The 24291-nt window shown below is 44.7% G+C and overlaps 1 protein-coding gene and 1 long non-coding RNA gene across 2 annotated transcripts in view; one reads left to right on the forward strand and one right to left on the reverse strand.

The window, feature by feature from the left end:
* Positions 1–489: 489 nt before the first annotated feature.
* LOC310742612 overlaps positions 490–24291 on the reverse strand; it is a 111170-nt gene continuing 87368 nt past the window's right edge. Inside the window, exons 2-3 of the long non-coding RNA XR_014538610.1 lie at positions 7452–7979; positions 490–571 (exon numbers count right to left, since the gene is read on the reverse strand). This is a non-coding gene — a long non-coding RNA (uncharacterized lncRNA). The remainder of the gene's footprint in view (positions 572–7451; positions 7980–24291) is intronic.
* Positions 2456–24291, forward strand: part of SCD5 (stearoyl-CoA desaturase 5) — a 42752-nt gene continuing 20916 nt past the window's right edge. Inside the window, exon 1 of the mRNA XM_083571701.1 lies at positions 2456–3036. Within this exon, the coding sequence (XP_083427827.1) occupies positions 2790–3036 (247 nt within the window). The 5' untranslated portion in view covers positions 2456–2789. The remainder of the gene's footprint in view (positions 3037–24291) is intronic.

The raw sequence follows: 24291 nt of genomic DNA on the forward strand, positions 1-24291 counted from the left end.
GACAATAAAGATTATCGTATCGTTAATGACAGAAGTGCCTCCCAATGAATGTAAATGGAAATTTAGTGTTTCTTTGAAAGTGAAGATAATAGATGTACCTTTCCCTGTTTCTCTGTTTGTTTTGTAACACAAAAAAACTTTAATAAAAACTAATTTTAGAAAGCACATGGCACCTGAGTGGATATATGAGGGTGTGCCAATGGGGTAAGCCAAGGCTAAAAACTTCTTCCTTTCCAAGGAGAACATAGAGTGGCCAACAGCTGGGTCCTTCCACACTGGTTGGTTTCCCTCCACATGGCGGTGAGGCAGAAGGAGGCAATCCTTCAGCCGTGGGATGCTGTGGAGCACTGAGAAGGCAAGTTGACTTGCTAAGCAAGACTGAAAGCAGCTGATAGTCATGGTCAGAAGCAAATCCATGTCTCTGTTTATTTTTGGGTGAAGCATAAGTGGACCACCACAGTTAAGACTGATGAACACACAAAACCACGGTACAGTGGTACCTCTGGTTAAGAACTTAATTCGTTCTGGAGGTCCATTCTTAACCTGAAACTGTTCTTAACCTGAGGTACCACTTTAGCTAATGGAGCCTCCTGCTGCTGCCATGTGATTTCTGTTCTCATCCTGAAGCAAAGTTCTTAACCCGAGGTACTATTTCTGGGTTAGCAGAGTCTGTAACCTGAAGCATCTGTAACCTGAAGCGTCTTTAACCCGAGGTACCACTGTATTCTGCAGGTCATCAGAAGTACAGTCTCATCCAGCCTAGCAACTAGATACATGTTGCCTATGTGCCTTTCGCCAAACATAACAGCACCTTCAGAGAAAATTTAGAGAGGAAATTTCATCCACCAACTGCAACCTAAAATAAATGTTGCATCTTTCCAGTTGCTGCAGCAAGACTTGTTCTTCTGCATTCTATTTTATCTTTAGCAATGCTTTCCACCTGTTTTCCCGAGGCAGATGTTATACTAACCGGCCTGTAATTTCCAGGACCCGCTTGAGAACCCTTTTGTAAAAATTGTGTTCCAATGGCGACTTTCTGGTCTTCACGTACGGAGGCCGATCTGAGGGACAAGTTACATATTTTTGTGTGAAAAGATCAGCAATTTCACATTTGAGCTCTTCTGAGAGCTCTTGGGTGTATGATTTCACAGAGCCGTAGAATTGTAGATTTGTCAGTTTTTATTTTGTCAATCAGGCCTAGAGCTTCAACTCTTGTCACAACTAACTGCATCAGTTCTTCATAATCTGCATATTCCTGCTGCATATGCTTTATACACCCCAAGCATATGGCATGTATTTGACACTGACTGAAGCAAAACAAAAAAAAAACACAAAAAAATTGTGGTTGATATAACTGTTTGGCTCCCAACACTGGCACCATTCCTATATAGCTGTGTGTGTGTGTGTGTGTGTGTGTGTGTGTGTGTCCGCCCGCCCGCCCCCCTTATTTTCGATATTAAATTGGGACGCTTGCCAATTGATGCTAAATACCTTCCCCACCCTCAGGATTTTTAAACTGTGTTTTAAACCCAGACTGTTTCATGCTGTCTCTGTTGTAATGATCTTATTTTTTATTTTATTTTTGCTGTCTCCTATTCCTTGCTGCTGGTTTCAATCGTGACATATTATATTTGTTTAAGCACGGTTTTGTTTGTAAGCCTCCCAGGGAATAATTATTGATAGGTGGCTACAGAGAGGGTGTAGCTGTGTGTTCTGAAAAGACTCAGGTCTTCGATGCTCATTGGCTGAAAATGTTCCTGTCATATGCTAATGTATACTTAGAAACATATACCACTCTTAGAGATGCAAATGTAGGCCTCTGAGCAAATTTAAGCTGGCTGCCGATTGGGGTCCCAGGAACCCTGTAAGCAAGTTGTGGTGTGTGGTTTTTTTGGTATGGGGTTTTGTTTTGGTTTTTTAGTTTTTCCAAAGGAGAGGAAGGAAATCTGGAGCTGCGCACAAAAGATCTTGGGCTTCACCTCCCTGACTCTACCCCTAACAATGGCCCCAGTCAGCTAAAAGCAGCAACTCTAAAATGCACCATTTAAAACAGTGACTAAACTGGGGTCAACATCTCTTTGAACCCAAGGCCTTAAGGGAGAAGTCCTTTTGTTGTCGGCTGCATGTGCTGAAGGATTTTAGATACCCATTCAGCAATTTAACAGAGAGAGAGAGATCGAGAGACCCCACAGCTACCACACAAAGACCTGGGGGTGTGTGGGCCTTTTCTGCAATAGGTTGCCTTTGAACGTGCTATATATCAAACGCACCTTTCTTTGTTGGACAGAGACTATATCTCTCTATTCAGTCTGGCCAATGTGTGGCAATAGTAGACAGGGATGCTGTGCATCTCTAGCTCCCCCCCCACCCCCTTTAAGAGCGCCGCATCTGATTCTGATTGGCTGTAGCTATGCAGGTCTTTTCCTCTCCTTCTCATTCTCCCTCCCTCCCTCTTTTTTTCATTCTCTGTTGCTGTGCGGAATTTGGCTCCGGAGCAGCAGCAGCAGCAGCATGGACGAGATGCCAGCAACAGATGCTGCCGCCGCTGCCCAGCGACCAGGCTCCCGCCGGTAGACCGTAGCCCCAGAGCAAAGTGCTGGGAAGGAGGGAGGGGATCTATTAAAAAGGAAAGGGGGTTTTATTTATTTTTAAAAAAGCAAACTCAGAAGTAAAGGAAGGGAGAAACCTGACCCTTAAAAAGGGAAGGAAAAAAGGGGAGGAGTGGGGAGAGAAACAAGAGCCAAAGTAAAAGGAAAGAGAGGGCATCTCTCCCCGTCTGCCCTTCGGCCATGTCCAAGCCCGGAGCCGGCGGCGCCGTCGAGGAAGAGGCCAAGATGTCCCTCTCTTCTTCCTCCTCCTCCAGCGAGGGGAGAGATGGCAGCTCCGCGGACCCTGCGCCCGAGAGGAGCCCCGGGAAAGTTGGGCAGAGGCAGGAGATCGTCTGGAGGAATGTCATCCTCATGGCTCTTCTGCACGTCGGGGCGGCGTATTCCCTGGTGCTCATCCCCAGAGCGCATCTCTTCACCCTGATGTGGGGTAAGCGGCTCCCCTTCGCACTGCCACCCCCCCATTCCCCCCATCACCAGAGATTTCAGTGTTTTTTCCCTTTATACAAGGGATGTTGTTGTTTTGTCTGCCTGTTCCCCAGGGGATTAATTCATAACGCAGGCCTCCTCCCCCCCCCCCGGTCTGGGTTCCCCACCCCCAGAGGACCAGTTGTGTGGGTGTGGGTGCTTTTCTCTTTTAAAAATTATATATTTCTCGCCCACTTCGGTGCTTTTGAAAGTTCTGCATCCGCCCCACCATCCTAAGCTTTGGGCTGTTCTTTCCTTTTGCAAGATCAAACTCTGTCGATGCATTCAGTCGCCACCCTCTGCTTCGTCCTTTGAACATTTCCGAATGTCAAATGCGCCCCCCCCCCCCCGATTTTGCTGCTAGGTGGGTAGGAGCTCAGAAATGGAAGGCACCCATTAAGCACCTTGCTTGTTTAGACAAAAGAACGGCTCATAGGTATGCCCTGTGCAATAGCTGGTCTTGTGAACGCCCACTTAGAGATTGCACGGGCTGTGCTGGGTGAGATACAGGCTGTAGTAGCAGCTGAGTAGCCCTGGGATAAAGCAGTGGTAACTTATATGTATATAGCTTCTCTTACAAGCATGTGAGTGGGGGGGGGGGGTTTCTGCATGTGTTTAAGAGGGAGGGAACTCAATGTGTTTGCAGAGGATTCTAACAGAAAACAGCATTAAAATCACCATGCCAGGAACTGGAGGCCCACAGCAAGACACCCTTCTACTGTTCTGGATGCAAGGTTCAAAATGCAAATACTTCTTTATAGTGCAAGGAGTGGTCCGTGGTGTGCTGATCCTATAGGTTCAAGGGATTTTAAAGTAATTTGCATTTAGGACCAGCGTGTTTAAGTTGTCCCATATTTTTGACCTGCCAGCCTAGATCCAGCTTACTTTATAGGCTCACTTTTGTTATCCTCCGCATGAAAAAAACCCAAAAAAATCACGAGCAGGGCCAGAGAAAGAGAGAAGTGCTGTCTAACCAAGGTGCTGGGCCAGTGCAAAGATTGAGAATTGTTAGGGCTTAGCGCCGCACAGGATCAGGCCACAGTGGTCCCAAATAGATGCATTCCCTGCAGCGACAAAAGATTATTCTCCCACTCTGCCTTGTGAATCATGCTCTGCCTGGTGTGTTCGCATCGCCTTGCTTCTAATGTATCTTGCACAGAGATACGGTTTGCCTGCTTCTGCTAGAGCTTGAAGTGAGGATTCGGTTTCAGCCAGCGCTAACCACGGAAGCCATGTTCACCAACAGCACTCTCATCCTTAGAGCGGACTCTCCCGCCCCCTTACACCAAGCAAGTTGCAGGAAGAAAATAGTTTCTCTGTGCATGAGCAGTGTGCTTTTCCCTTGCCACTGGATGCCTGCAACCAGTTCCCATGCATCTAAGATTATTATTATTTCTTATTCAGACGGTGCTTTGCAGACGGATATAAGCACAAATTAGTTCCTGCCCCGAGGAGATTACAGTCAATACTTCTGCAATAGGGAAAGCATCAAAAGGGAGAGAGATGGAGGTCATAAAAAATAAACCAGGGCTGTAGTCCAAAACATTGGAGAAGGATGAAGGAAAAAAATTCAGGTGCATGCTTCAGGTTTAGTTTTAGTTAAGGATGAGACTTAAGAGGCTCCAGGTGAAAACTTTAATGGCAATGGTGGTTTTTATGGAGCAAAATGAAGGAGACAGAACTTCCAGGTGAGTGAGGACCTTTTCCCAGTAGCTTTTCAACCCCTGGCTTTGCTGCTGGAAAAGTCAGCACAGCCCAATGTCATTGCCTGCAAACAGTTCCCCTTGTGATGCCCTCTGGCGCAATGACATTGTGAACCTCATCTGACTTGCTTTTCCCCCTCTCCTCCCATTCTCAGCTGTATTGCTTGATAGTGCAACATTCACCTGGGATCTTTTCTCGAGCCCAGCGGCTCCAGAGCTGCGACACCAGAGGCTGCCCAGTTTAATTTCCAAGCCCTCTTTGTTTCTTCTGAATAGACCTCCCTCACCCGCCCCCTTCCACTATCACGTGCAGAAATGGTGAAGCCTAGAAAAAGTCTTTTACACACCGATGTTTCCAAATGCAAAGACTGACGCTTCATCTTCACATTGAATGCTTGAGAAGCTTTTTCAAAAAAGGAAGAGTGATAGTCAGTATGACAGCTATACTCTCTCTGCAAATCAATGCCATTTTGCTTTTGCTTGTATTCTATTCTATTGGTAGTTGAAAAGTGATTTAGTTGGTGAACAGAAAGTTGCACATTCCCCCTCTCCAGTAGTGAAGTGCACTGCAAACTCACTGTATTTTTTTGAAGGGGGGGGGAGAGAAACAGCTGTTTTGCTTGCTGCAAAACTACCTCCACCAAATCCTTTGTGTGGACTAGATATTGTGCTATTGCCTCCGAATCAGTCCTAGAGGAATGCACAACAAAAAGCCTCAGTACCCCCATTTTACAGATAGAGGAAGCTGAGTCTGTTTGGTGAATCACTCGCTCAGGGGACATCCATCAATATTCTAGCTAAATAGGAATTTGAACTCCGGATCTGGCATAAGGTGTCACTGGCATGGTGACAGCACCCAGCTCTGCCTCTCTTTTTCATCTGAGTTAGATGAGGAAGTGGGAGTATTGAATCAGCGTCTGGGATCAGAAATAGATTGGATGAGAGGCGATAAACAGCAGCTTCGGTCCTGACAAGACAGATGCATTATTTGGTGCGTGTTTTGTCTAACCAGGAGTGTGATGTTCAGCTTCTTCAGGGAGGGGCTACAGCCCCCCTAAAGGACCAAACTGGTAGCTGGGGAGTGCAGGTAGTTCTAGTTTTGTCAAGCAAAAGGCAGGACCAGCACAATATATTTTACTGCTTGAGGCAAACGACAATATGCCTGCCACAATCTCAAGTATGGAAGCCAACTAGATTGGCAGCTGAATCTGACTTCAGCTCTGGCAGTAACATTCAAGGGCACCAAACTAGCTTACTGTCATGGACTGGATGGAAGCAGAGGAGTGGGGGGCGGGCACCAGCTGGGGAACCCCTAGGGGAAGAAGGCTCAGAGCCAGGGGATTGGTGTTGGGATGACGATGAGTGGTCAGAGGGAGAAGAGGGAGCAGACTGGGGAGAGGAGGTGTCGAAAGGTAGAGAGGCAACAGGCTTTAGTGAGCAGGAAGAGGCTAGGGAGAAAGCAGTCCAGAACCAGAGGCAGGAGAGGAGCGGGGCCAGGATACAGAGACGAGGCATGGCTGCTGAAGAATCCAGGGAGGCTCCCCCTCCTGCTGCGACCAGATCCCCTCTCTCCTGGTCTCCCAGAACACAGAGAGGAATTAAGAGGGTGGAGCAATGAGAGAATAGACGAAGGAGCCTGAGATTGCTTGAGAAGGACCTGGGAGAGGAGGAGCTTTAGAAAGCAGTGGGAAAGACCTTCAGTCCTTGCAATTGCCTCACTGGGGCAAGATCTATGGGAAAGGCCTGCACTGTTTTGGTTTCTCTGAATAAAGCGTTCACTTCACTGACTCCAGGTGATTTATTGCTGACTTACGCCTGACTCCTGACACTTACTGAATGCAGGACAAGTAATTCTGGCACACAGAGCTGTCCTCTAGCTGAGGGAACAGTGAGGGAGAAGGGAGTGGCTACCACTGCTCCCCCCCCCCCCAGCATCTGCCACCTAAGGCAGTTGTCTCACTCTGCCTAATACTAGGGCCGGCCTTAGGAAGAGGGCCTCTGTGACGTAAAGCACTTTTCAGCAGTTAAGGCTGCTGCACCAGTCTCCACAGCTCTGCACAGACCTCCCCATTTGTGGCACAAAGTAGTCTTTCTCAATAGGGAAACTTTCTCGCTCATCCTCAACGTGCTGCTTTCGATCCAGAGAGATTCTAGAACTTGCCGTCCACAAGGTGGGTGTGGCTACTCGAGACCTATTTGAAAACCCTCCCCTAAATTAAGCTATTCGCGCATTCCCCTCCCTGCACATGCCCCCCCAGCTGAATGAAGTGGGAGGTAGTCATTGCCACTTTGTTATTTGTTTTTTATTCGCCCACCCACAACGTCCTTGGGCAGCTGTGGATACGTCCCTGTTCCTGGTACCGCCTCCATATCTTTTCAAATGGGGACACTGTGGGGTGCAACACAGAATCAATCTTCATTGAGCTTTCATTTTCAGAATGTGAAATTGAGAAAATTGAGAAAAGCACTTTGCAGGGTCATAAAATATGCCGTAGACCCCATGTGGAGCATAAATTTGTGTGCATGCAGCATTCGTGGACAGAGATAGCCTGTCCGAAGTTACCCATATTCTGGTAGCCTCCAGATTTGAGTACAGTGGTACCTCGAGTTAAGAACTTAATTCATTCCGGAGATCCGTTCTTAACCTGAAACTGTTCTTAACCTGAAGCACCACTTTAGCTAATGGGGCCTCCCGCTGCCGCTGCACGATTTCTGTTCTCATCCTGAAACAAAGTTCTTAACCTGAGGTACTATTTCTGGGTTAGCAGAGTCTGTAACCTGAAGCGTCTGTAACCTGAAGCATCTGTAACCCAAGGTACCACTGTATTGCAATGCATTTTTATAGAGCAGCCGCCTTTGAGACATAGCTGTCAAGCGTCCCTTATTTGGCGGGACAGTCCCTTATCCCAGCTCCATGTCCCGCTGCTGTCCCTTATTGATGATGTCCCTTAAATAAGCTACTGAAGGTAATGGTGCCCTTTCTATGTCCAGCTGTCCTTTGTCAACAACAAATTGTTGCTATTTTTTGTGTTGAATATATGCTATATGGTAATTTATGGACCTAATGGGTATCTAAAGCCATTTGCATGCAACAAAATAGGTATTTTATCAAAGTAATTGTTGATCCCTTATTTTGGCTGCTGATCCCTTATTTTCGAGGCTGCTGGTCCCTTATTTTCAAATCTGTAAGTTGACAGCTATGCTTTGAGAACATCTCAGAAACTTGGGTTGGTCTGAACCACGGCTGCTCCTGGGTTACTGACTTAGAGGTACATTCAGATGTTGCATTAGTTTTCCTGATTATGCCAACCCTTCTGTTCCATTTTCTAACATTCCTTTCATACTGCGGCACCTGATGCATCATGGAACTGTGGCTTTTTGACTGATACAGCGACGGCACATTGTGCTAAATTTCATTCACACCAGTGGGCATGTTGTGGCACAACAATGAACGTCGCTACTCCCTCACCCTTTCTGCCTCTGTGGGCTTCTGCTCCCCCATGAAAACTGCAGGAATGCTGGTACAGTATATACCTCCCTGTAGGCTGTAGAAGCAGTGATATATTGCTGAGTTATGTCTATGTCTCAGCCAGAAAATATAGCCAGAGACATTTTGGCAAATTTGAAAGATCCAACTGGACAGACATTTTACCCCTGATAAATAGGACGTATTCAGAAGCATTACTAAGTGCAGAAAAAAAGGAAAATCAGTTTCCCTAAAGTCTCTTCTTTTGTTCTGCTAACGGAGAACATTAAGAATTGCCTTGCTGAATCAGACCATTTTATTTCCAAGATTAATCAGCCATATGCAATGTTGGCACCAAGATTTGGACACGGCACCCTGTCTAGACCAGGAAGACTGCACCAAGTGGGAACATTGTTAGGGAGATTGGACTCTGGCAAATCACCAGCCTTGCAACCATTTGGAGCTGACCTTAGGAAGATGCTTCTGGCCACTTTCAAATAAGCTATGAAGGTGACTTTCTAAGTTCAACTAACTTCTTCTTTGGAGGCAGCCCAAAGTCGGGTGTCCAGAATCTTACTGCCTCTGAACATGAAGTTCTGTTTAGCTGATGAGAAGACATGGAGAGAGTTGTTCTCCATGAAGTTGTCGAAGCTTAGGGGCCGTCACCATGGCTTGCCTAAACAAAAAATGTTTTTAGCAGGTGCCACAATAAAGAATAGTGAATGCTCCAGACTGATGCCAGTCGGCTAGGCAGGGAGTTCCAAAGTGTGTCAATAGGCGGGGAGTTCCAAAGACTGATTTCTCACAAATGCAGAATGAGCGCCTGTTCCACAAATCTAAGCAGTTGAATAGCCATATGTATATGGCAAACCTGTAATAATTCCAGTGATGAGTATATTTGTCCGTCCCTTCATTTATTTATTTATTTTTAATTAATTCAGAGGATGGAGGCCAATTAAAGAAAATAACAACTGATAGGCTTTAGATATTCCATAAATTAATTCTTAATTATGGGAAGAAATGATTTTCATTTTTCCCCATGGTCATTTTGAAACCTGAACCTACAGCTTCATCATTAGGCAAAAGGGAGTTCAAAGATTACGATAGAGGAAGGAACATTTCTTTCTGCAATTTTTTAAAAAGCGAAGGCTTGGTGTTATTTCCTTAGGCTAAAGGGAAAGTCACAATTAATTTACGTTACCCTTAAAAAAAATGATAAACGATAGAACAAACAAACAAAAGTTACATCGGATTTATGAAGTCAAAGCATTGTAAAGCAAATGGCAAAGCAGTAATATGCCATAATTTGCAAATTAATAATTTGCATATTTATCATGCAGAGCTGCATTCAAGTGTGCTGTATTTGCATTTGTCAAAATAGATCGCAGGTAGCAAAATAAACATCTGGAACGGAGGCATTTTAAGCTGAGTGGCCTCATACAAGGATGCTGTACTTACAAGATTCTTGCTGTGAGAAGGGGCATGAGCTACCCATCACTTTCATCACCTGTTTATCAACGGTGAGAGAGCCTCTTATCTTTCTGTACCAAAGTTTTATAGTAACTGCCGTTCACTTTTCCTGTGTATGAACCATCCCCATGAATGATTACTTCATTCATTCGTTTCTTACATTAGATAATAAAAAAGTTTATTTGTGTAATATCTCCACTTGTTCCTCTGGAAAAGTGTCTCATATGCAAGCAGCTCATTTATCCTAATCCAGTCTTTACAGTGGTACCTTGGTTCTCAATCCGTTCCAGAAATCCGTTCCAAAACTAAAGCGTTCCAAAACCAAGGCGCACTTTCCCATAGAAAGTAATGCAAAATGGATCCATCCACTCCAGATTTTTAAAAATAACCCCTAAAACAGCAATTGAACATGAATTTTACTCTCTAAACAAGACCATTGTTCCATAAAATGAAAGCAATAAACAATGTACTGCAGTCACACAATCAATCAATCAATAGCATAACTGGGTTCCACACACTCACAAAAACCAAACAAAAAGAGCAGCAAAAACAAAAACGCAAAATAAATGGCAAAAACAGACAGACCTCAGCATAACACTCAAAACGGAGCACGTTCAGCTTAAAAAAAAAAGCTCGCAAGGCAGAACACTCACTTCTGGGTTTGCAGTGTTTGGGTTCCAAGTTGTTTGAGTACCAAGGCATTTGAGAACCAAGGTACCACAGTACTGCATTATTCTTAAGCAACAGCCAAATAATTGGACATGGAGGTTCCGCATTGCCGGAGAGCCGGGTTCTCTGTTTTCTCAAGGCTGGAGGCAGGAAACTTATGACCCTTCAGACATGACTGAGTTCAAACTCCTATGCAGGCTGGGGGTGATGGGAACTGGAGTCTAACAGCACCTGAAACACCACAAATTCCTTATCCCTGATCAAGTCGTAACATCTTCTCCTTTCTCCCTGAAATAGAAACTTGTTTTCCTTCCAGAAGGGAAAATATTTTATAATCTCCTCGACCCACTTGCACTCTCGTTGCTATGTCCACGCCTACACTTTTTATTTTGGGAAGATTCTTTCTTGGGAGTTTCTGACGCTGTTTTATCTATAAAAGAATTGATCGTTAGCTAAAAAACGATTGGCAGTGCATGAATGCAGATCTTACGTTTGTACTGTACGCTGGTTTCTACACATTATCTCATATATATATATATATATATATGTTTGTGTGTGTGTTTTTTTAACATATCATTTTCAACAGTAATTAAACATACTTTACATCTTATACAATTTTTTGACTTCCATCAATGTCGTCTGAAAATTTTCCAATCTAATCTCTTAGTATACATTTCTTACTTCCCCTATTACATAAGTCTCATAACTAATATCTCTATTCTTTTTCTACTTTGTAACTTTTCTTATATTTCTCCTTACAAAACTTCTTGTAGTCCTACTAATGTAATTTGCTGATTACAATTTCTCTTCAAATAGTTCATATTCTTCTGTAAATCTCTGGTCCTGCAGGTTTCGAATCCTTCCTGTCATTTTGTCCAATTCTGCATAGTCCATTAATTTTATCTGCCATTCTTCTTTCGTCCGTTTCTACACATTATCTCACACACCCCTTCTCTATCCTGCCTTCGGGTAACCAACAGGCGTTGTCAGAGTTCAAGGAAGCATTCCAGCCAGGCGAAAATACTGAATAATGGTATGAAGGGTGTGGCTTGGGAAGAGTGGGTGTGGCTGAGGAAGGGGTGTGGCCTGGGGAGGGTTCCAAGGTCCATTCAGAAAGGCGCAGAGGGCCGAATTTGTCTCCTGGACCTAAAATCCCCCACCTCTGATCTATTGTTTTTCAGTTTCCTCAGACATTTTATGCTGTGTGCTCTCCCTCCTGCAGACAGTGGCTCTAGTATGTCCTTTGGGAAGACGTCCAGTCTGGAAAGGTGCCCTATTCCCACCCATCTCTGATCACCCAGCCTGCCAGTTTAGGTCATAAGTTGGTACAAAATGCAGGTCAGACGGACAAGCTATTCATTCTCCTCTCCCCACTTTAATCTTGGCAGGAGTTTCTTCCACTCAAGGATATATATGGCTTCTTGGAAAAGTTCCCCAGAGAATTAAAAAAAAAAAGTCGCCACAGAAAATCCATAGGGGGAAGCATCCCAAGCATGTATATGTCCTGACCTCAAATATACACTAATGTGGTCTGAAGTGGAAGTGACTGATTATGAAAGAGTTCTTGGGATCGTGGTGGATAACTCCATGGAAATGGCCACCCACTGTGGGCAACAGCTGTGAAAAAAGGGGGCATCTTATGTTTGGAATCCTCTAACCTAAGCCATCCATATACAGTGGTACCTTGGGTTACAGACCCTTCAGGTTACAGACTCTGCTATCCCGGAAATAGTACCTTGGGTTAAGAACTTTGCTTCAGGATGAGAACAGAAATCGCGCGGCAGTGGCAGGGGGAGGCCCCATTAGCTAAAGTGGTACCTCAAGTTAAGAACAGTTTCAGGTTAAGAACGGACCTCCAGAACGAATTAAGTTCTTAACCCGAGGTACCACTGTACTGCAATGCGTCAACACCTAAAAACTGGACCCACCAGAACCAGATTCCACCCGTTCCCCTGACACACCCACACAAAGGCCGAACTAGTGAACCTGATCTTAGATGTACTTGGGAGAAGGTAGCAATTCTTTTGTTTCCTGAAGACAAAATAAGGGCCAATCCACCACTTCTGGTCTGAGATCCTCATTGGACAAAAGCAACTCATGTTTGTTTTAACCTTGATGTTGGAACACCACCAAACTCTGCTGATTCTCCTAGTGTGAAGAATGCTGAGAGAAAGCAGCTGTAATCTTGTCTAACTTAAGGTCTTTCTTAGTCACATCCTGAAGTCAGCAATGTGTTTACAGACACCATCGCGTCCTCAATGTCTTCTCTTGATGCTAACAAAGCCTTCTTACCAGAAACAAGGCAGTGAAGCACAGTTAGTTATAATGCAGGGATCTGCTTTTTAAAATGTGTTGGTTTCCCCCAATGTGCCTTAAGTTTAATGAGAACTACTTGATGTTTATGTGGGTGTTCTTGTTCCTGTGCACAAAGGCCGCCATTTTTACCAAAGGGAAACATATGATCTGCCCTCTTTAGAGAAGTTTTTAATGTTTGATGTTTTGTCATGTTTTTAATATTCTGTTGGGAGCTGCCCAGAGTGGCTGGGGAAACCCAGCCAGATGGGCGGGCTATCAATAATAATCAATTATAAACGGTCCCCACAAATTCAACTTACCCAGAACCTCTCTCCCAAACCCTTCCACTCGTAGCAATGCAGTGACAAAAACGGCCCAGAAGCTTGGGAACCAGATTAGGTTGCCATCAGCACTGCTGGTGTCACCCAAGGATGGGGAAACTGTGGTCCTCTAGACTTCAAGTCCCATCAGCACCGGTCAGGTTCACCAATAGCCAGGGTGATATGAGTTGTAGTACAACTTTTGAAAGGCCACAGGTTCTTCATCCCTACTATAAAGGCTTCTGGTTCAGGCTGGGACTGTACTGGGGCAAGAATATTCTTTACTCACCAGCTCCGACTCCTGGCATGTTTTCTGGTTCTCTGACTCCCCAACTTGGGCTCCTGTCTTGATCTGCATTTTTGGCTCCATTCAGTGTCTTCCCACATGGTTCACTTCTGGCATTGTTGATGCACATCTACAACTGCAGTGCTGCTAGTATGTGTTTGTTCATTAAAAGCCCTGTTTAGGGAAGCTTTTAATGTTTAACAGACCACTGTATTTTAATATTTTGTTGGAAGCTGCCCAGAGTGGCTGGGGAAACCCAGCCAGATGAGCGGGGTATTATTATTATTATTAATATCCCAGCTTAGGGCCGGCCCATGAAATTTTTGGCACCTGAAGCGAACCACAAAATGGTGCCTTTCCAACAGGGGAGAGAAGGGTTGTGTGAAGATTTACAAGGGGAACAAAGTGTGTGTGTGTGGAATAGTGATCTACATGGCGAAAAGGGGTGGGGGGAGAGGTGGGACTGGATTGGGGGCTGCCAGGGAGGAAGCAGATCCTGGCAGCTGTCACGGCCACCATGGCAGCGGCAGCAGGCGATGCATTCCTTGGAAGCCAGGCCTGCTGCCCCTGTGAATTCTGCCACCCGAGGCAGTCTTCTCACCTTGCTTGTCTCATGGGTGGGCCGGCCCTTTCCCATCTCTTTCTCGGAGATCATCTACAGGAGCATCGCTGGTTGATTGCCAGGTTGGTGAGGCTCCTTTAGACAACAACAAGAAACCAATGCTTCAATGTCATCGGCCCAGTCTTCTGGAATACTCTGCCAACAGAGAGTCAGCCTTCTGTGCCAACTTTTAAATGCCTGTTTCTTTTCCGTCAGGCTGATGCAGGCAATTAAGAATACATATTTTCATAACAGTTTCTGATTTTAACATTTTTACGTAGCTTCCGCTGTATGGTTTTATGCATAATTTGTTGCCAGTTGCTCTGATTAAAAAAAAATGGAATAGCAATATATAAATATTTTTTTACACACAAATAAAGAAACATATACCGTATATTAGAAAGCCTAAACATATTATTAGGCTTGTCATACGTCAGGAAAATTCCTGACATGTCCTGGTTTTCGGGTTTAAAAATGGCATAAGGGGGAGAATTTGACTGAATCGGCAAAATGTCAGGGAAAACCCATATGTATGGAAGATTTCCGAAAAAAAGGTGAATAGTTTGGGTTTGTTCCCCTCAAAAAAACAGCTCAACAACTTTGTGGGTGTCAGGCATTTTACTTTTTGAAATGTGGCAACCCTAAAACATATACTGTACAGTGGTACCTGTACATACGCTTCAGGTTACATACGCTTCAGGTTACAGACTCCGCTAACCCAGAAATAGTGCTTCAGCTTAAGAAATTTGCTTCAGGATGAGAACAGAAATCGTGCTCCGGTGGCACGGCAGCAGCAGGAGGCCCCATTAGCTGAAGTGGTGCTTCAGGTTAAGAACAGTTTCAGGTTAAGAACGGACCTCCGTAACGAATTAAGTACTTAACCTGAGGTACCACTGTATTTCCAAAAAGCCAACAAAAAATGTAACTCTACCCGAAACTGATAGTCAGCAGGCAGGTCTCAAGCGCTTTGTGCTATCAACTTCCTGTGTGTGTGTGTGTGTGTGTGTGTGTGTGTGTGTGTGTGTGTCTTTTATGCAGGAAGACAATGGCCCCTGTGTTCTTTGATCCCCTCACGGATGATGACTCTCTTTCACTCTCTGTAATTTATCTTCTCTCCCTGATTTCGGTAGCTGTTTGAGCTTCCGTATGAAAGGCTGTAGCTCCCACTTTTCCTTTAATGAGATCTGATTCGCCACATTTTTAGTGTGGCAGAGAAGCCTGAGCGGGGAATGCGGTGAGAGGCGGCGAGAGAAAGGTCCATTTTGGTTGGGAAGCATGCTTTGATGGAAATCAAACACGGAGCATTTTTTTTAAAAAAAAACCCAAAGCACAGGGGAGCTGGAGATAAATACAGCATTAAAAGAGCCGGCTTCAGACCAGATGTAATTATGTTTCATGCGTTGAACCTATCTATCTATCTATCTATCTATCTATACCTCTGCCCAGAAAATTGGTTCTGCAAGCCGAGGGTGTAATTACACATTATCCATCGTTCTTTCCATTATTCTTTTTTATGGACTTTCACCCCACCACTCACATCTTACACAATGCAGCCATGGAAGATGCAATTTGAAAAGGAAGGCGAGTTTTTGCAAAAGAACAGCTTTTTAAGCTTTTCCGACTCGTATTGTTTTCCTGCTAAAACGTCCCTGCTTCCTCTACAGCAGCTTTTAGTCTTGCTGAGGGATTTTTATTTATTATGTATGATTGTATTTATATGACACTGTTGCAATAATTTATGTATAGGTTGGGGGGGTTGCCCCTCTAGCAGATATCATGTACATGCAGCCCACTACCAAAATCAGCACAATCACTTTTGTGACTTTTGTGATTTGTCCCCACAAAACACTTCATCACAGTGTCTTCCTATCTATTCAAAGGGCCTCTGCTGCACAATACCAAATGTAAGAATTCACTGATAAATGTACCTATGTACTGGCTCACTGGGAAAACTTCAGAAATTCATGTAGACATGTGAGCTCAGCTACTCAGCAGCCCCTCTGCCTGAGTGATAATCCCTGGCATCCTGATACCTGAGTGCCAGACAGGTAGCCATTCCAGAAATAACAAACCCAGATGAAGACAAAAGGGTGTGATTAACTTGGCTGGGAAACAGGGAAATGTAAATATCTCTTTTGTTACACTTGATGGGTGTTTGGTGGAGGGCAAGGAGAACCATGGGGCAGGGTCCAGGATGCTCAGATTACTGCCACCAGACCTCCCCTTTCATGATGCATTAGTGATGTAGTTTTTTGGGGGGGTGTAACATGGGGATTAGCAGCTAATAAAAGTTTGGGTTCTCTTTTGTTTGGGGCTTCCATCTTGTTCCACCTTGTGGCAGGTGGGAGTCCTGTTGCAACAGTCTTCAATAAAGACCAAGCCTACTGGCTGCTGTTTTGCTCTGGTATTCCTGGCTGGTGTCCTTGTTTTTTGTCCAAGGGAGCCCTCAGATTTCTCCATTAACACCACCATTCCTTTAAAGAGCTCCTGGGCAGCATGCGTGGTTTGGGCCCTCTTCCCACACCTTTTAGTCTCTCCCACGACAACCCTACGTGGTAGGCTATAACAGCCCTTAAGGATCCACGTTAGAAACTCAGATATATTATCTGGACACCAAATGGCACATTAAACCTAGGTTACGGCCGCCACGACAGAACGTATATTTGTCCCAGGAATTTGAACGGTAAGCTCTGAGCCTGACTAATATTGGATACAACAAGCCCTTCTCTTCCAGGCTCCACTAGGAAAAGGAAGGCTGGAGGCTGAGATCAGGAGGCAGTGGAAACATTGCAAGAGCTTCAGCTAAGGTTTGCAGGGTTAGGAGGTGGAGGACAGGAGATCACTTTGAATTGTAAGCTGTGGGGCGTAAAGCCTGCAAACCGGAGATCTAATTAGCCACAGCCTGCCTTTCTCTCTCTCTCCTGTGCTCCTGTAATTAATTTTGGCAGCCTCCCCATCAGTAACAGTCACAAACCTTTTGGCAAAAAGCATTCATGCCGCCAGATTATTCTCCTGCCAAGTGAGAGGGGACAAACGCTGTGTCTCCTCACTGCAGCAAGCTCAAAAAGGAGGCTAACAGCTAGCGAGTGCTGACCATGCTTGCTCAGGAGTAAATCCCATTTGTTTTGATGCTGCCAAGAACCGTATCTTCCCTTCAATAATAAAAAAGGGTACCTTTCCCTAGACCCAAGCTATCATTTCACTCCCCTTTTGCTTCTTGTTACGGCCAGCAAGGAGTATGGTATGGGGGGGGGGTATTTTTATTTTCTTTTAAAAAATAAATACAGTCATACCGCGGGTTAAATTTGCTTCAGGTTGAGCGTTTTCAGGTTGCGCTCCACGGCAACGCGTTACTTCCGGATTTCGCCGCTCGCGCATGCGCAGATGCTCAAAATGACGTCACGCTCATGCGCAGAAGCGGCGAATCTTGACCCGCGCACGCGCAGACACGAGTTGCGTTCGCTTCAGGATTCGGGAACGGATTCTGTTCGCATCCAGAGGTACCACTGTAAATTCTACCATTCTCTTGTAAAAAAAAATTTAAGGTCTTATATATATAATAAATGTACCAACCAAGCACGTACATATATATGCTGACCACATGTCTGGAGCAGCACAGGAAGACCGTCCTGAAACCATTTTGACTCCCAAACTGACCAAATGTTTTCTCTGCAAGGGGGGGAGGAGGGAACCTTCCTGTTGTCTCAGGAATTGGGTAATCACCATCTCAAAGGAATGGGCAGACTACCAGGAAAGGCAATCAGATAAGGAAGGCATCAGATAACGTGCCAGACAGGAAAAACAACATTCAAATTTCTGTTGTAGACCGCCTTTTCTGTGATGTAGGTATGATGTTTGTGAGGGGTGGTCTTGGGTTACACCCCTTCTGTGATGTATGTATGATGTATGGAGGGGTGGTCTTGAGCTCCAGGGCAGGGAATTTAAAATGTCTATATAAGGGCAGGCACACCTTTGTTCTGGGTCCTTCTCCGTCTTCCTGCGTGTGAGGGGAGCACCCTGTTGTAACAGCTTTAATAAAGATCAGGCTTACTAGCTGCTTTGCTTCTCAATATTCTCTGGTTGGGCTCTGTTATCTTCTCCTACTGTTGAAGAACCTACAAAGGACTCCCTAAAGGGCTCTTGTATACCCCATAAGGGAATAAGGGCAGATTTTCTTTACAACACTCTCACCCACTGGGAACTGCTGGGATAGAAGGCAAGGGTCCAAGTAGAAAGTGAAGCCACAGGCAGAGCTGACTTATTCTGGTTTTGTCGCCATCCTCCTCTTCCCTCCTGAAATTGCAAGGGGCAATGCTGAAACTAAGGAGGAGGGGGCTTGCTGATGGCCGACTGAGGTTGGTGGGGCAGTGCCCCCATTTCCCCACATGCGCCAACTTTCCTTTAATCGTGGAACCCATCCCCAGGTAGTGCAGCTGTGGTTCCCAGGTAGACATCCATCCACCTGTAGACAAGACCAGAGCCATAGGTACTATCAGGAGCAAACCAGCAGTAAATCACACAAAGGAAGTCGTGTTAACTCTTTATTCGAAAGAAACAAGGTCTGCACAGGCGTGTCAGGCCTAATGAGCACATCAGCTCAACTCTGGTCGTTCTTGCCCCCCCCCCCATGAAGCATTTGCTGAGACTGAAGGGAACACTTGCTGATGCTGAAGGTGCAGAATATAAACTATGGTAAGATAAACCAACACAGAGTGCTTTGGAAACTGTTCATAGCATTTCCGGACAATTTGTTTTTAGAATCTGTGTTCTAGTTGCGACGGTTTCAGTCCATAAAACAAAAAAAAATATAACATAAGAGCTCGAGAAGAGCAGGATCAGGCCAACGGCCCATTGTGATTTCCTGAGCTCCTCATCTTGCTGGTTGCTCCTCACAAAATACAATACTTGCCAAGTTCTGCTCTATCCCAGGTATTAATCAGGATTGGTGTCTATCGTATGAGATGTAAAACCAAGGGCTTGACCTTAGTCAAGTATTTTGATTAAAGATCTGTCGAGTTTCTTGTAACAGTAGCCGGGTTAAGCTTTCTGGGATCAGTTCCAGAGCTGGTAAATTCACCCTGAATTTTCTATGAGAACTTGAAACTATTCTTCCTTGGGTGGATGGTGGCTGTCTTTTTCTCTCTTCCACAGCTTCTCAGATCCTTCTCTTTTCACATCTGCTTGCTTCAGGAAAGCCAGTAGGATGGGCTAAAAGCACATTTCTACCACCCCCATGAACTAGAGAGAGCCCTGTCTTGAGTGAGTGGATTAGATCGCTGGGTTGCTTAGATACCCAGTCATCATGAGGTACGCGTGATCCAGGGGCATCCAACTTTTTTGGGCCCAATGGGCACATTTGGAATTTCCAGAAAGTTCTATGGGTGCCCATCACAAAATGGCTGCCAAAGGGGAGTGGGGTATGGCGTAACACAAAATAGCTGCTAGGCGGGGGGGGGGGGCGTGTGGCAACCAAAATGGCTGCCACATCTGGAAGAGGAGAAAAAAGAGGACCATAAAGCAGTGTGGGCATGCCTCACCCTGCCAGCTACGCCATTTTGTCATTAAAAAGGTACCTGCGCCAGCCATCTTGCTCACAGGGAAAAGATCTTGCACCTCACCTCTGTTCAGAACACATGCCCACTCCTGGCATTAGATGAAAGGTGGACATTGTTAATTTGCTCATATAAGAGGAACAGAAAAAGAAGAGCAGGCTCTTGTGTATTGTGGTCTTTGAGGTGATATTTATTGAGACCTTTCACCAATGCCACAGGGGGGGCTGGCAGGGACCCCAATATCACATGCCCCACAGTGGTGAGCCCTGTGACTCCCAAAATACATCGTATACATCATACACTTAAAAAACATTCAGTGCACATTTAAAGCAACTGCGTTCCCCCACCCCCGGAGAATCCTGGGAGCTGTAGTTTGTTACAGGTGCTGGGAACTGTAGCTCTGTGAGGTGGAAACTATTTTCCCCAAGATTCTTTGTGCTAAGTCATGTACCTTTAATGTGCTTTAAATTTAGGGTGTGGATCTGCCCAAAGCAAAAGAAAAATAGGGAAGCCTTGAAAGAGGAATGAGCATGTTTCGTGGAGAGGGATTAGAGGCAGATGAAATTCCTGTTTTCTTTCATATATAGATGTATAATTGGCAACGGGAGTGACAAGGAAGTCTAATGCATGTAAGCTTCGCTGTCCTTGAGAATGTCTCTGTAGCTGCAACCTCTCCCTTAAGGGGGATAAAGTGCCTTTTTGACTCTGGCAGAGAGAAACAGCAGAGGTAGCACTAACAAATTATCAGACCGTTGCTTCCTTAACAAAGCTGTTATACGAAAAATCTGGGGTTGGCTTTTACAGCCCAACTCCCCATCAAGGGATTCAGGATCCCCTAAGTCCATTGTAAGTCAGAGAAGGATGGATGGAGGCAATATCCAGTCAAAGCAAGGCAGATGACAACAACAACAACAACAACAACAACAACAACAACAACAACAACAACAACAACAACAACAACAACTTATTTATGCCATGCCCATCTGGCTGGGTTTCCCCGGCCACTCTGGGAGGCTTCCAACAACAGATTAAAATTACATTAAAACATTAGTCATTAAAAACTTCCCTAAATTGGGCTGCCTTATTTTTCTGTTGCAGCAGAGTCCCCGCCCCTCTTGCAAGGAGGTGAGGACCCAGAACAGAGAGTGCAAGAACTTAAAAACCCCCAAACAACTTCAGAAATTGCCCACCACCCAAAAGCATCCAACAGGTGTCACAGAAATAGGAGGTCTACAACAGAAATTTGAAAGTGTGGCTTGTCTCCTGTCTGTCAAGATACCTGATAATGTTCACTGACTGGTTTACCTCATGGATAGGCAACCTAAGGCCCGGAGGCCAGATCCGGCCCAATCACCTTCTAAATCCGGCCCACGGACAGTCCGGGAATCAGCGTGTTTTTACATGAGTAAAATGTGTGCTTTTATTTAAAATGCATCTCTGGGTTATTTGTGGGGCATAGGAATTCGTTCATTCCATCCCCTCCAAATATAGTCCAGTCCCCCACAAGGTCTGAGGGACAGTGGACCGGCCCCCTGCTGAAAAAGTTTGCTGACCCCTGCTTTACCTGGTCAGTGTGGGCCATTTTTGGAGATGGTAAATACTTTAGTTCTTAACTCCAGTTCACAGGCCTACGCTATTCATACACAAAATATGCCCTTAAAACAAGATTTGTGGAAAGAACTATTGGGAAAGATTTCTTCCAAGATACGTCACTCTACAGAGAAATATTTGTGGTTCTTAAGGATGAAGATGGCTTCAGGATTCTCTCCTGTACTCTTTCAGACATGTGGTTTATATACCGGTGTGTGTTTACCTTGCACGCTTATGAACATTCATTTTATTTATGACATCTTAGAATTCTTATGACAAAGCCAATAAAGAAACCTGTCCTAGTGAGCAATCTCTCTTGTCCCCAGTTTACAGATGAGAAACTGAGACTGCCTTGTCCAAGGCCATCCCTTCAAAAGTAGATTTATCTTTTCAGTGGACAGAAGCCTTCTCTCCTGATATGCAGCCCATAGCACAGCCACTGCAACAGGGCTGGGGAACTACAACTCCCATCATCCCTGGCCACAGGCCATGCATCTGGGGTTGATGGGAGTTGGAGTCCAACAGTGCCTGAAGAGCCACAGGTTCCTCACCTCACTGTATGGGTGCTACAGACCCAGGATGGGCCACGGTTCCCCCATCACGAGGACCCACTTACTTTAGCAAAATAAGCCTTTGCCACCATGCAATCTGGGATGCGGGTGGCACTGTGGGTTAAACCACAGAGCCTAGGATTTTCTGAACAGAAGGTTGGCGGTTCGAATCCCCGCGACAGGGTGAGCTCCTGTTGCTTGGTCCCTGCTCCTGCCAACCTAGCATTTTGAAAGCACGTCAAAGTGCAAGTAGATAAATAGGTACCGCTCTGGTGGGAAGGTAAATGGCGTTTCCGTGCGCTGCTCTGGTTCGCCAGAAGCGGCTTACTCATGCTGGCCACATGACCCGGAAGCTTTACGCCAGCTCCCTCGGCCAATAATGTGAGATGAGCGCCGCAACCCCAGAGTCGGTCACGACTGGACCTAATGGTCAGGGGTCCCTTTACCTTTTAATCTGGGAAATGTTCCTAAAACTAATCCGTGAATTTGAGGCAGAGCCAAGATTTGAACTGAGAATCACAATCCTTGCCACCCCAACAACACCAGCTGATGACTTATTCCACTTACCATCAGTTAGCTGAAATATAGGTCAGTGTCGTTGAATTCATTGTTTAAACTACTCTGCACCCCTGGGATGTGTTTTCGTTTGGACTGATTGCTTAGTGCCCATAAATAAGTGGCTTTAGGGTGAGGGAAAATTTGGGCTAAGCGCAGGCGTCGAGGGAATTGCCTCTCTTTGCAGAGTCTGTGTCAGCACATTAAACATTCAGAAAACTGACTGTGTTCTAAACTTTTAAAGCTCAGGAGCCAAGCTTTTGGCTCCTCAGCACAATTATAATCAGAAAAGCAGCACCTTTGGTCTTTCTGGACAAAGCCTGGGATTCCCTATGATTTACCTCCTATTTAGTTGAGACCTAGTTGAGGATGCATTGAGGGGTCTTATAAACTGTTGCTATTTTCAGGTGGGATTCAATCATATGCCAGAAAATTCAGGCTGCACAATTAAAGCTGATTGGGAGGCCTTGACCAACAAAGTCTCTTCCTCTAATATTGGACTGTTTGCTGTAAGAAAAGTGATGGGAAATTGCTATATAAAAAGTGGTGCAGAGTGTGGCTTAACACTTGCACTGACACACCACGGGGAGGCTAGATCTGGATTTTGTTTTCTGTCCTTTTCTCATTTTTCCAATCGAAAGTTGAACTCTCCACAGTTCCCCATCAGTTTGCAAATTTGTAAGAAGAACTCACGGAAATTCACCAGCATTTTAGCGTGAATTCCTCTCACTAGGCACGTCCTTGTGTGCAATTTTGCCTAATATATACATTTTGGCAAAGCAATTACCTCTAAAATAATGCATCTGTGTTATCTTCGCTAACACCTGCGTTTTGTGGGTATTCTGCCTGAGCAGATGCATTTTCGAACACATTATTTGGCTGAATTGAAAAATTCAGAGAATGGTGGCTGCGCTTTTGTTTTTGTTTGGTTTCTTTGACATGCAGAGCTATAGATATAACACCATTGAGAGGATACTAATGTTTACGATCTCTGAATCTGATTAAGATGTTTTCTTATTGGTCTTATAGCCCATCTGAGAAATCTGAGAGAATGTTGATGGGATTTGCTGGGATATTAAAGCTTGTTTTCAAGCAGATAGTGTATAGTACTTTCCCCTTCCTCTGTCATTATCTTTCCACCATTTCCACATGCCGCTGAGCTATCACAACAACAATGATGATTCTGCTATCTTGGGCAAGTATCACATTTTTCCCAGGTGCAAAAATATGATGCTTTTGAGTGTTGGGCAAATGTGATATCCCTGAATACAAGCATAAGCTTGTCAGAAGAGGTGTGGGCTGGAAAAACAAATGAAATTCCGGTGCTCGTCTGTGTAAAATTCTGCATTTGCAAAGGTAAAAATAAATAAATATACAGTTAAAGCTTTTGCAGATGACCTAGTTCTGACATTACAGGAGCCGGAGTCTAGTTTGAAAAGAGTACTACAACTGATTCAAAACTTTGGTCGAGTGGCAGGATTTAAGTTAAATAAGCAAAAAACTAAAGTTTTGGGGAAAAACGTGACAGATATTGAGTTGGAACAGCTTCAGAAAGAGACAGAACTAAATGTGGTTAAAAAAGTTAAATACCTAGGGGTAAACATAACAGCAAAAAATCTGAGTTTATTTAAAGATAATTATGAAAAATGTTGGTCAGAGATTAAGAGAGACTTGGATAGTTGGTCAAGACTAAAACTTTCTTTGTTAGGCCGGATAGCTGCCATCAAGATGAATGTATTGCCAAAAATGTTATTTTTGTTTCAGACACTGCAGATTGTAGACAAGACAGAGTGCTTCCGGAAGTGGCAGAAAGATATTTCTAAATTTGTCTGGCAGGGCAAAAAGCCCAGAATCAAATTTAAAATATTAACAGATGCGAAAGAAAGAGGGGGCTTTGCCCTGCCAGATTTAAAGTTGTATTATGAAGCTGCAGCTTTCTGCTGGTTAAAAGATTGGTTACTTCTTGAAGATACGGATGTCTTGGATTTGGAAGGTTTTAATAATGCGTTTGGATGGCATGCATATTTATGGTATGATAAAGCTAAGATAAATAAGGCCTTCAAGAACCATATTGTCAGAAAATCAGTTTTTAATGTCTGGACAAAATATAAAGACTTACTGGAGAATAAAACTCCGAGGTGGCTGTCACCCCTGGAGGC

The sequence above is a fragment of the Podarcis filfolensis genome (assembly GCF_964270895.1).
Source record: "Podarcis filfolensis genome assembly, chromosome: 9".
Classification (NCBI taxonomy): Eukaryota; Metazoa; Chordata; class Lepidosauria; order Squamata; family Lacertidae; genus Podarcis; species Podarcis filfolensis.